Raw genomic sequence first — 13,187 nt, 5'->3', positions numbered from 1 at the left:
GTCATCTGACAACAACAACAAAAATCAACCACCATAGCTAGAGCAGACAGTTATCTCTTAATATCAAAAATCTATCTGGCTTGTCACCATGTCTGTCTCCAACCTGGCACACTGAAAAAGGTGCATTGGAAATTTAGGGGAGAGGATATGTTGTGACATCATTTCCAGTTCAGTGTAAACCCAAATGAACGCATGAAACATCTATTGCAGGCAGCCAGATACAGTGGTCTGTTTACACTGGTGCAGGTTTAATGAACAGGTGGTTGGAGGCCAGTTTTTCCCACTGACTGAATCAAACATGAACATTGCAGATAAGGAATCTCAGTCCAGCACCACAGACATAACAGCACAGGACCAAGTGTTGAGGAACAAAGTGTGGAACAAGATCAAACTGGCTTTGTTTGTTTGAGCTGTTATCACTGTGCAGTGTAGTTATGGTATGCTGGTGTTCTTTTATTAAATATGGAATCTGACATGAAAAATACGATGCCGTCTGACTGTATATTACATTAGATTTGATCAATACTACAGTGTCTGTCCATATGAGGACCACCGTCCACTGTTTGAAAGAGACATTTTGTTAAGATTTCACTGAAACCTTAACAAAATGCAAAATTAAATCTAATCAAAATTTCAGTTAACTTCACTGTAGATTCCAGTGTTGTACTCTAGAGACATATTTGGCTTTTATTTTAGACCCTGATAATATAGTCCAAATATGCTGATGCCCCTTGCTGTTATCTGTTCGTCACACCACAAATCATTTTTTACATCAAGATCAATTTTGGTGAAGTTTGATCTGTGAATTTGCTTCCACCAGCAAGCAGTCTTAACAGAAAAAAGAACCAATAACAAGTTTAAAGGCATTCTAACCTTTCCTCTGTTATCTCAAGCTGCCTGTCAAAAAGCAGTAGTTGATCTCTTTCTTCACAAAGGATACATCCAGCTGCATGTCAAATACATTTTATTTGTATGGCCCAAGATCACAAATCTGCTTTACAGTGCTTTACAACCTGTCCTTAGACCTTTAACAGAAAAAAGAGTAAAGAGTACAGAGTAGACAAAGAAAGCCAAATTAGAGAAATGTAAGGACATCATGACACAGGAGAGATAGAGAGACCAGGGGTGCAACTGAATATCTCACAGTGATCAGTGGTTGGCTGCACTCAGATCTAGTAATAGAAACACAGAAGCTGAAGCTGAATAATTTACCACTCTGTTTAGAGAAGTTTAAGTAAAGCCCATTGAAAAGGTTCATATAGATCACTGTTTTATAAGTTGAAATTTCCTGAGAAACAACTCTTTCTGGTACTTTAGAAAAAAGTGGAAGATTAGAGACTGGTTGATAGCTATTAAGAGACCCTGTAACAAAGTGAGGTTTCTTAAGAAGAGGTTTTACTAATCTTCTGGTGACAATGCCAGTTGTTAGTGATAAATTAACAATATTCAGCATTGCAGGTCCCAGGTCTTTGAAAAGTTCAGCTGTATTGTTTCACAAGGGACTCCAGGCTAACATGTAGGAAACTAAAGGCCTTTATTGCAGTGGCTACAGTCAATGTTCATGAGTCCACAATCGAGAATACATTGAACGGTAATGGTGTGTGTAACAGAGTTGCAAAGAGAAAGCCACTATTTTCCAAAAGAACATCACTGATGTCTACAGTTTGCTCAAGACCATGTGGATAATCCAGAGGCCTTTTGGAAAAATGTTTTGAGGATGGATGGAACCAAAATCAAACTCTCTGGCTTGAATGAGAAGCGTTTTGTGCGGCAGCACTGCATTCCAACATAAGAACCTCATTCCATCTGTGAAACATTATGGTGACAGTATCATGTTTTGGGTCTGCTTTGCTGCCTCTGGATCAGAACAGCTTGCTAACATTGATGGAGCTATGAGTTTCTACAGGAAAACATCAAGGTATATGTTTCTGACCTGATGTTTAACAGAAAGTGAGTCATGAAAAAAGATGACAACAAACACACAAGTTGTTCTACCAAAGGATGGTTAGAGCAAAATAAAGTTAATGTTTTGGAATAGTTATGTCAAAGTCCTGACTTTAATTCTACAGAAATACTGTGGAAGAACCTGAAGCAGGCAGATAATGCCAACAAGCCCAACATCTGTTCTGTGAGGAGGAATGGACTAAAATTCTCCCAAGCTGATGTGCAGGGATAATAAACAGTTACCAGAAATGTTTTATTGTTCACAAACTTTCAGCACTGTATGCAGATTCTGGTCCAGGATTGATGCTGGCTGTTAGCTTGGCAGCTTGGCAGCTTGTCACATTTTCTACAGCTGCAGATCCTTCAGCAGGCCTAACAGAGAGATTGGATGCAGCTAAGTGAAGATTGTGAGAGGCAGGTGGACCACTTCAGTCTGAAAACAACACAACAGCACAGAGACTTTTTATAAAATCATCACCATGCTAACAGAGAGCCAATCTGACTTTATAATATCAAAGCTAAAGGCTTTGATTGTCACTGTTACCAGTCTAACAATTATACTTTTGTCGGACAATAACTCATGGCCATGAGAATCAAATATGTGGAGGGGGGTTATTAGAATATGTCTGTGTGGGAAGAGATGGGAGTGAGTAACACTATCTAGCTGTGACGCAAAGCAGCCACGGGGAGAAAGCTTTCCCCTTATCCCTTATCAAAGCAACTTTGAACAGCTGTTACTATGTTGTGGAGTCAAAAGGCCAGAAACACCTTCCTGCCTGAGAGGAGGTTATTTGAAGAGCTTGTGTCTAGTTTGAACCAGATTATACCCAAAGGTGTAGGCTACCTACTGCTGGATGGTTCATTTATCTAAATAACACTGTATGATAAAATTGGTCATCTCAATTTGCTGAGTCATCCTTTTATAAATGCTACAAAATGCTTTACAAATAACAGTTTGTAAAGACTTATATCAAAGACGAAGAAATGTCTGCCTGTTGTTTGGTCGTATGACCTGCCAATTTACAGTTTTGGTTCATTCCCATCAACCTGGTCTCTAGCAGCAGCAGCAGCAGCACCGTCAGTAGAGACTGATCTGATAATATCCACCACACAAATATAAAAGCAATGTCTTTGAGAGTACAGCAAATAATATGTATGCTCTTAGCTTTGTGTAAAAGAAGGTATTTGGAATCACTCATCATGTCTGGCATTTTATGGTGCAGCAGGAGGAGTCAGCTGTGCAGTACAAGCAATGTCTCCTAAAATCCAACCAATATCCTGTCCTCAATCTGCTCTGTACCTGCACAGCTCTGGAAGGCTTTAGTCCACTGGCAGGCAGTGCAATTACATTCCAGCTGGGACTGTGGGGTATCTGCTCTCACCAGACCTTTCAGCAAAGATTTTTGAGCTATTTGATGTTTTCCTGACAGGTAGAAACAGTTCAGCATCTCTGTGGTTATTTTTAATAGTCATTTTATTTCTTTTGGCCACTTGCTTGAAAATCCAAATCTATCTATAATTGCCTTTGTCAAAGACAGGCTCAGTTGTAATAATAATACCCCCTTCGGGGAAAGATTTTCCCTTAGACAGTTTCCTGTTGAGAAGGTTTTTGATGATCTGGCCTCAATTGACCCAAAACGTCTCTTAGTACTGGCTGCACCTATTATAGCTTATTCTTTAATACATATCTTTAATGCAACTCTTGTATCCAGGAATATTCCTAAAGTGTGGAAAGCAGCACTGTACTGTCTCTGCATACAGGCGTTGGCATGACTAATCCAAATAACTACTGCCCAATGTCAAACTGTCATATTTAGCTAAAAATCTTAGGAAAACTCATCAATAATCAATTGCATGGCTTTGTATCGGAGCATTGCATTTTAAATTCCCATCACTCTGGTTTTAGACCTGGATGTAACACTTTGACAGCAGCATGCTAGGTGCTAAATGATGTAATCTGGATGTTGCCCTGTTCATTGATTTGTCCAAAGCGTTTGACACAGCTGATCATACTCTTCTTTTGTATAGACTCAGATCAAATGCATGTAACAGGTTTCACAGCTGTCTTTATGGTGGCTGACCAGGGAAAACGCGCAGCAATGGCATAACACTGCAAATACATAAACGATGCAGAACCAAAGACACACAAAACTACGGTGGCTGACTGGGGCCAACCGCTTCATTTGGGGGAAAACAGCAGCAAGTACGGAAACGATGCAAACTCCAAAACACTAACAAAAGTCAAAACTAAGGCAACTACAAAATCACACTGCAAATAAAAAACACGCTGCAAGAAACAAAAACAAATGCACAAACGTCAAACGCGCTGCAAATTAGGAAACGATGCAAATCAAGAAAACGCCTGCATTAAGAGAAATGCTGCATAACCACTCACTACAACGGAAGTGCCCCAAACCTACAGGGCACTCTAGGTTGTCTCGACTCAACGGGAGGCAGCTTACTTTTGGCAGAGGCGCTTTCATTCAAAGCAGCATGGGCATGGCACTGACCCGCAGTCGTCTCACTCTCTCCCTAATACCTGCCTCCCGTTGAGTGTTTTCTTGATTCTTTGGTAATTCAAAAGGCCCTGATCAAATTTAAACTTTTCCTAAATCCAGATTAAGACTAATTATGATTGTCACCAGATCCAAATGAAAAAGTTTAACTATTAGTAAAAAATGTGGGGCTCATATTAAAAATGCCCCATGTTATAAGTACCTTAGTGAGGTAAACTACTAAGGACTAATTTAAACTTAAGTTTCAATAAGGTTCATTTTACACATACAGATATAAGCATCGCCCCTCTTTTAGCTGTAGCTTGCAGTCTGTACAGGCAGTCTGTCTATATGTCTACCTGTCTATCTGTCTGTTCTAGATGCCATTTTAAGGATTTAACAAGGTACTTTTTGTTTTAAAACACCAGATACACTTTATTGTCCCAAGGAAGTTTCGGGTTAGTGTGTGGCGCAAGTGGCTTTGGGGTATGTCCAAATCCACTTTTGCTATTGTAATAGCTGAAAAACAGTGACTGTGCCAGACGCATGGTCTAAAAGGGTTGGGCCCTCATTGATCATAGGTGTGTTTGGGCGTAACAAACAGTAAACCAATGAGTGTGATCTCCCATTCCCTTTAAAAGTCAGGAGCGCTGTTACTTATAGTTAGGGCTCTTTGAGCTCTTAACTTATGCTGCCATAGGCTTAGATTGCCGGGGGACCCCCACCCCCATGATGCACTGGGCCTCTCTCTCCTCCTCCCTCCCTCTCTCTCTATCTATCCATCTATATCCATTAACACTTATGTTCTATTAATGCATTCAATAACCTAAACTTCTTCCCCGGAGTTGACTTTCTGGTTTCTGGTTTCTGGCTCTGCTTTCTGGTCTTACAGGTAATCTGGGCCTGTAGACGTCCGGATGACGGATTCCAGTCCCGGACCATCTGGCTCTATTGTTGATTTTCATTGTGCCTCTCTCCCCTATCCTTCCTTTCTCTCCTCTCAACCCCAACTGGTCGAGGCAGATGTCCGCCCACTTCTGAGTCTGGTTCTGCCTGAGGTTTCTTCCTGTTAAAAGGGAGTTTTGTCTCGCCACTGTTGCTCATGTGGGAATGTTGGGTCTCTTTAAAGTTAAAACCTGAAGAGTTCGGTTTAGAACCTGCTCTATGTGTAAAGTGATATAAGTGAGATAACTTTGTTGTGATTTGGCGCTATACAAATAAAGATTGATTGATTGATTGATTGACTTTGGCGGATTAATATTATAACAGCGCATTTGTCAGGCAATGTGTTTCAAGAATAAAACACAAGTTACTTTTGCTAAAAAGAAAGTTGGCTGATGATCTGCTAACCTCACATTTAATTCATAAAAAGAAAGAATATAGAGTTATAACTGACCAGTGTGATGAGTGTAGAGGCGTGTGTGGTTATACTGGAGCAGTCTGGTGTCATCAGCTGATTTAATAAACAGTAAGGCTGTGTGTAATGACACTGTGCTCTGTGCAGCATCTCAGAGGCTGCAGACTTATCAACACATCAGTCCTACAGTATAAACAGCTGTTGATAACAGACTCTGTAAGAATCACATTCATTAACAGATTAATACAGATGTATTGTGGCAGCGGAGCAGCTTTCCTCCAGAAGCACAAAAACACCAACAACTCACTCTGTGCTGCATGTTTTCACATCTCCTCTCGTCAGGTCACTGTGCATGCAGCTGCACCACACAGACATCATGGTGCTTTGTTTTAATGTATTTATCTTTTAATTACAATTTTAGTTATCATTGATCATTGTTATCTCAAGAATACTTAAATATTGTTCATAAACAGTTTTAATTATGTTATAAACCCTCATACAGTTGTTAGGACTGCCCACTGCAGCACTCTCCAAGGTGCTGACCCCTCCCTCCCCCCCATATCAAAGTAAAATGAGTTCACTCATTATCATTGCACTGATGTGGAATGTCAAAACAAAAGCAAGCATCCTTGTCTGTTTAACAAATAACATAAAGGGGATAGCAGTAATGACCACGAGGTGGGACTATTGGTGCCATGATTCAGTATGTTGTGCAGATTCTCATGGAGACCTTGTGTGCCAAGTTTCATTTCATTAAAGACAATAGAATTACAGACATATCATATTATAATTTTATGTTAGTTCCCCCTTTTTGTAGAATTGTATGACATGTTACACACTTGAGTAATGTGACTTAATATGCATGATTACCAAATTTGGTTGAAATTGAAGACCTGTTAAGTGAATCAAGCCATGTCTTCAAAAGTTTGGTTTCCAATTACAGACAAATGGTAATTGATGTCCAAAAACAAACTAATACATTTTGTTCATCAAAATATGATATATGCAAGTTAGGTGAAGACTAGATGAAATTCATGCCAACAGTTTATCAAAAATACAAAATGGAATTGGCAGCAATGGGTATGGCCCATATCAGTCTTCTAGGCATCATCCAAGGATAACGCTGTGCAAATATTGTTCTGATATGTCTTGTGGTTCATGAGTTATTAGCCAAAACGTGAAACACAAAATAACTGACCACATGGTAGCGCTGTTGGTTCCAGTTTTTAATATGTTACACATTTCCTCACTGGATACCTGTCCATGAAGTATGAAGACTTTCACTTGTAATTTTTGAGATACCAACATTCAAACATTCATCCCATAGACTTTCCATTTTAAATTTTAATATTTAAAAAAATTATGTAAATCACTGGATTATGCTAGAACTAAGAAAAGTCATAGCATAAATGTCCTTAAAGAACTGAACATTTTGATGTTTGAATGGTGTCTTTCAGTGAAAGTATGAAGGAGTAGAAAGATTGCAAAAAACATACTGAATAACAATTATGATAATAAATAATAAGGCTATGAAGAACAAAGGTGTGATAACATACACTAACATACAAAAATAAGTCAATAAGTGCATACAATTCTTCAATAGCCTACATTCTGACCTGCCAATGTCTGTCTCCAAAACACACAATAAAGCTACATAATACTGTCAACAGTAATATGGAAGTATTAAGTACAGTGTACTATATTTTGCACTAAACCAACTCAAGAGTTTCAGAAAATTATATAAAAATACTTTATATGTTAATTAGATAGAAGTCATTACTATTGTTAGAAATAAATCATGTCTAAATAGACACATTGTTAGTTCATCTAACCCATGTAGCCCCTTTTCACTGTAAAGGGTAGATTCATACTGTTTCAGATCTATTTATTTTTTAAAACAGTCCATATGAACAGTGATAGAGGTTTCTTCTCTGTAATCATACTTTCTGTTCATACTGACTATTAAAAGATCTTCAATGTTCAGTGATGGAGGACTGTATCCACAGTGTGTCCACACAGTTATTTAAAAGTAGATGATCAGCTTCTAGTGAGCTTCAGCAGTGTGAGTTAGTCATATCAAGTGATATCTGACACATTTACAGTATTTTTAGCATCATATGTTGTTGAGAAATGGTTACACCAAGGAACTCCATCGCCCATTGTACACTCCCTGGCCTAAATAGTGGGGCAGACACAGCTTTTTGGATAGCTGGTGAATATAGTGGAGCATTTCTAAAAAATCCCAATGTTTTTCTCAGGATGAGGAGGGACCAAAACAGAGCTAAAAGGAGAGTGAATTACATTCATCAGGTGGACAAAAATAAAGTCAAAATAAATACTAATATTGCTATACTGTATGTGTGCTGAATGTGTAAATAAGCAGCTGTTTGCTGCAATATTCATCACATAACTCAATGATGCTTTAAATATAGTAGAAACACAAAGAAGAACCTATAATGCCAAAGGCTTAGATGGTTCTGAAAACATAAGTTTATTTTTTATTTAACTCTAGATTATAGAGTTTATGAGTTATGATCTAAAATATTGCCAAAGTGAAACTTAAACTTCATAGTTCTGTGCCAAAAGTAAGAAAAATAATATTACAATAACAAGTCTAATTTACTCAAATCCAAGCCTTAGCCTTGCTCCACAGTATCAGTGTCACAGGATTGACTCTTCTAGACAGGGATGGTAAAAAAAAAAACCCAATGCAATATCATTCTTACAGGCTGCTAAATATTAAATAAACAAACACCATTCCACACAAACCCAGTGGTGATGTCTCTATTGTTGTCTAAAGCTGAGAACATCCAATGTGGCTGCCACTTTTTTTCCATTGAGTCACCTGGAAACCCTTTGACTCCCTCCAGATCTGCTCATCTCCTGGTGCTTCGATGTGATTATCAGGGCTCTGTGAATAGGGCCCCTACTTAGTAGAGAATTTCATATCACAAGAATCAGCAGCAGCCTTCAAAACGTGCTGGGTCCAGTTAATATAAATATTCAGCTTTTCAGGAGGTCAAATGTCATGATTAGAAGTTGTTTGTTCTCTGAGGGAGACTCCTGAAGGTGGAAGAAGGCCTGCTGGTCGTGTGCTGTGAGTTCATCTTCCTGCGTGATGATGAATCTCTGCTTTTCTGTTGGCGTGAAGGCTGTGTTTTTGTTCTATAAGATGCCCTTTTTGGACTGCTGGGTGCTCCAAGGTGCTCAAAAAGTCTCTTATGAAATACTTCTTGGAACAGCTGTGCCTGCAAGACAAACACAATAAAAAGAGGTGATTCAAGGACTTGTAGTTTGGCTGCAGCAGCTAGCCTTGGCCCTGTGTAAGAACTGCACTGATTAGCTTTGATTAAACACCGACATCAGCTTTGTTATGGTGCGAGTGTTTTTGTATGATATCAATCTTCTCATCTAATTCTCTGCAAGAAAATGAATATTTTCATAACGTCAAACTACTGAACTATTCTTTACCTTTACTAATATGTATTCAATAACACCCAAACAAATCTCTGATAACTGGGCAAACAGTGTGCTGATGAAGACTGTGAAATGTACTTCAACACTCCCATTAAAGCTAGTAAGTTATATATAGCAGCAAATCACAACATAAGTGTACTCTTTCATTTCATTTAAAGACACCCAACATTCCCACATGAGAAGCACATGGTGACAGTAGCAAGAAAAAACTCCATTTTTCCAGGGGATAAAGAGGAGAGAGAGAAAGGAGAAGAAAGGAGAGTTAAGACTGTTTTGTCAGCTCTTACCATGTCTGTTTGTGTGCTGGTATGCTGTGCAGTGGTTGTGGTTGGGTAAGCTGTAGTGTGCTGCTGGCTCTTAGGTTTAGCACAATACATCTCTAGATGATGTAGTTCACAGCCGACTGACCGGCAGCATTTGTCCACTATTCCCTTCCCTCTGGGCCGAGCACCGTAACCGGACCACATACCTTTACCTGCAGAGTGAGCAAACATTTTAAGCCTAGGAATCTTCCATAGTGTACAAAACATTACTTAGGCCAAAACATGAGATAGATAACAGACAAATGAATATATACTGGAAAAGTGTATGAAAAAGTCAATCCCCTCTGCCCTTTTCAGTATTAATTACACTTCACAATACAAATTGGACAAATGAAAAATATCCTGATGGTTTTGTACAGGAGAGAACATTGGATAGAACTGTGCTTAACACATTTTATGAGAAATCAGCCATCATATTTCATGATACTACATTGTCATGGTTCAGGAGATATTGTGTTCCTAATGGTAGCAGTAAAAGACTACTTCTTCCACCACTGCAGTGCAAAGTAAACTGTGAATTGTTTCTCTTTTCCAAGATCTGTCTTTGTTATTAGCAGAAGGCTGAGCTGGTCTCAGATAACAAGTGTTTTAACAATAAAGCTATCACATACTAAGGCACAGTGTTCTGAGCACACTGCCATTTTGGTGGATTGCTACCACTCTGATACCAGATGCAGAAGGTGGCCTTGGTTAGAACAGGGGAAAGGTAATCAGGTGAAAGGGCCCTGATGATTCCCTGTGTGAAAAGTGCGAGATATTATATTTCTATAAAAATAAACTTCTAAAATTAAAATGCTGCAATGTGTTTTACAGTATATGGTCTACAAGAAATAGTTGATTTATATGTCAAAGATTTGGATATCCTAAAGATAAACCACTAATGTGAAAAACTGTGAAATCTTATATGAAAAAAAACAAAACAATGATATTATTTTGCATTAGAAGCTAAGTTTATCTGACTTGCTGCTGTGACTCACTGTAGAGCAGAGGAGTGTTGTGGCTAGTCTTCATGTAAATAATTGAACAGGACATATTCTGTTGTTGTTGAGTCGATAACTTACAGAGAGGTACTGCAGTGTTTCCACCTGACATGATGGCCATGACTGTATCTGTGTTATACATCTGTGCATGTGTAATTATGTAACACACAGGGTCAAATCACCTTGAAAACATTTGGCTATAGGGAACAATATCAGAAATTTGTATTGTTCAAATTTGAGGTAGAAAACACAATCAACTGCATCTCATAAAAAGAAATCTATCAATTTTGAATTTTGAAATAGACACAGACATTCAATATCAGTTACATCCCTAACCCCAACCCTAACCCTAATCCTACCCAGAGGTTAAACCAAAATTATGCTGATTACCTTTTTGCCTCCAGTAAGCCAAAATGTCCACTTGTATACATGAATATAGTAAATCTCCTTGACAGGTTCTTAGATGTCATTAGATATGGATAAGATGAGGACAGACTTACCTAAATAGATTCCACGATCACCACATACAAATATAAGGTCACTGAGCAGGTCGGAGCCACAGCGGAGTCTGGCTGCATCTGAGGCGAGAGGCCAGCCCAGCAGGCTCATGGTAGAGTACAACATACACATCCGAGCACACAACACCTAAAGACAAGAGGAGAAACTCTTAATTTAAACACAAGACTTGTAACATGCCCGTCAAAGACAGACACACTCTCATTAATGCAACCTCAAAAACTTGACATCACTATTGGTATTATTATTATGTCAACATACTATATACTGGCCAAGGTTTTATTAGAGGGCTTTTGTTTAGTATGGCATCTCAATCAGGGGTCCACGTGCCACTGAGGTCATGTCCTCCCCTTTTGGGGTTTTAACAACACAAATTACACATGGTGAGTTTTTTAATCCTGACTGAGAGACACATTAATAAGATTATACAAATGTATTTCAAAACGTTTCTGATAACACATGAAATTGGTAGATTAAAAAAAGATCATCCTGAGAGGTGAGACACACTCAACAAAGTCAAACTCTTTAGTTTTGAAGTTTTTAAGCCAAAAAAATAGAGCAAAAACAACAAATTTAAAACAGCACTTTGTGGAGGGAGATAATGATTTTGTAAAATATTATTTAGAAAAAGAAATTATAGCGAGTCAAACATTTCTTTGCATGAGGTTGTATTGGAGCTATGACCCTGCTCTTTCAAACTGGAGCAATGATCAGTGGTGACTTTTTAAAATTCTGTGCAAAATCCATACAATGAAGTCTGTGTTATAGTGCTAACTTAACAAACAGGTACACTATGAATATATTTTTCTGGATATCTTATTCGGGGGATGCTTTGACTCAAGAGATTCCCGGCTCCTCCAGTCCACATGTTTATCTGTCCTAGGGCAAAATACTGAACCCCATATTGCTGCACCAACAGTGTATGAATGTGTATGAATGCTTAGTTTCCTCCTGATGAGCAGGTTAACACCCTGTGTGGTCGCTCCTGTCATCAGTGGTTGAACGTGTGTGAATGGGTGAATGTGATATGTAGTGTAAAAGAGCTTTGAGTGGTCAAAAAGACTAGAAAAGCACTAGGCTATATAAGTACAGTCCATATACCAAAGTAGATAAACTGTACATCACTGTGTCTTTAGGTGCAAAAGCTATCATGACCCCAACAATAAGCTTGTTGCCATGTTGTAAATGTAATAATGATATACAATTTAAAAAAGTGTAATGATGGGTATGAAATGTAAGTGAGCAACTTGAAAGAAACAGAAACATATCATATACATTAATATATAGTACATCAGTCAATCATACATTCCCTTGTTTTGTCAACCGTTCAAATGCTTTATTCTATGACACCACCATAATAATAACTTCTTTCATAAAAGGTTTCTTGACAGTTATTTGATACTAATTATCAGCATTCTAGAGACAAAGTTCTGAGACTGGACTTTAGTGAGTTGAGTTGAGTTTTCTTTTTGATTACCAGACGAATTTCCCTGAATGAACAGCTTCATTTAAACCTAAGCAACACTGATTCATTACTCAGTCATTGTTGGAAATTCCATTCACTATACATGTTGAATTGTATGTTTTGTATGTGATTTATTATATTTCAAATTATATGATCATCTCCTGAATTCTTTCTTTGAATTCGCATTTACAAATCAGCTCCTGTCTGGAAAGTTAAAGGAAACTATTGGCAGAATAGCTATATTGTGTGTAGCTGCCTGCACTGCACCACTGCTCAGTGAAGCAAATCATTGTCTGATCTATTCAAATTATTCCCAACATGCAAAACCATCATCATTTTGTCCAGTGAAGTCAGTTCAGCTACAGTAAACCCTGCCAGGCTTAGTCTTACCTTCAGTGTCAATGGTCTTGCAGAAGGGCAGCGTGAGGAGTGCATCCTGTCTGTGCGGACAGACTTCAACGGACCTGCAGTCTTATATAGTTAGGCAGTGTGGGCTGGTGGCTGCAGAAAGGGGGGGGGGGGGGGGGGGCTGAACAGCAGATTCCTCCCTCCACTCTTCGCACTCTTTCTTGCTCAGATCTCACTTGTATCAGATGATTCCACATGTCATCAGAGGGGTGAACTTGTTCT

General features: G+C 38.6%; 1 protein-coding gene across 1 annotated transcript; it reads right to left on the bottom strand.

The window, feature by feature from the left end:
- Positions 1 to 8,828: 8,828 nt before the first annotated feature.
- On the bottom strand, positions 8,829 to 13,001 carry igf3 (insulin-like growth factor 3). Its single transcript, XM_053317230.1, has 4 exons — positions 12,948 to 13,001; positions 11,077 to 11,221; positions 9,561 to 9,748; positions 8,829 to 9,044 (listed from the first exon to the last, which is right to left on the bottom strand). Exons 1-4 carry the CDS (start codon positions 12,990 to 12,992, stop codon positions 8,829 to 8,831), a joined length of 594 nt encoding a protein of 197 aa, XP_053173205.1. The 5' UTR covers positions 12,993 to 13,001.
- Positions 13,002 to 13,187: the final 186 nt, after the last annotated feature.

Source organism: Scomber japonicus, chromosome 4 (genome assembly GCF_027409825.1).
Source record: "Scomber japonicus isolate fScoJap1 chromosome 4, fScoJap1.pri, whole genome shotgun sequence".
Taxonomy (NCBI): domain Eukaryota; kingdom Metazoa; phylum Chordata; class Actinopteri; order Scombriformes; family Scombridae; genus Scomber; species Scomber japonicus.
Note: the sequence above shows the minus strand (reverse complement) of the source record. Positions and strands in the feature narration are given on the sequence as shown.

Excerpts from the sequence above, each read along its gene's own strand:
- igf3 (XM_053317230.1), bottom strand. The coding sequence starts at position 12,992 with ATGCACTCCTCACGCTGCCCTTCTGCAAGACCATTGACACTGAAG. Across the intron at positions 9,749-11,076 it reads TGATCGTGGAATCTATTTAG|GTAAAGGTATGTGGTCCGGT; the intron begins GTAAGTCTGTCC and ends CTCACTCTGCAG. Across the intron at positions 9,045-9,560 it reads CCAGCACACAAACAGACATG|GCACAGCTGTTCCAAGAAGT; the intron begins GTAAGAGCTGAC and ends TTTGTCTTGCAG.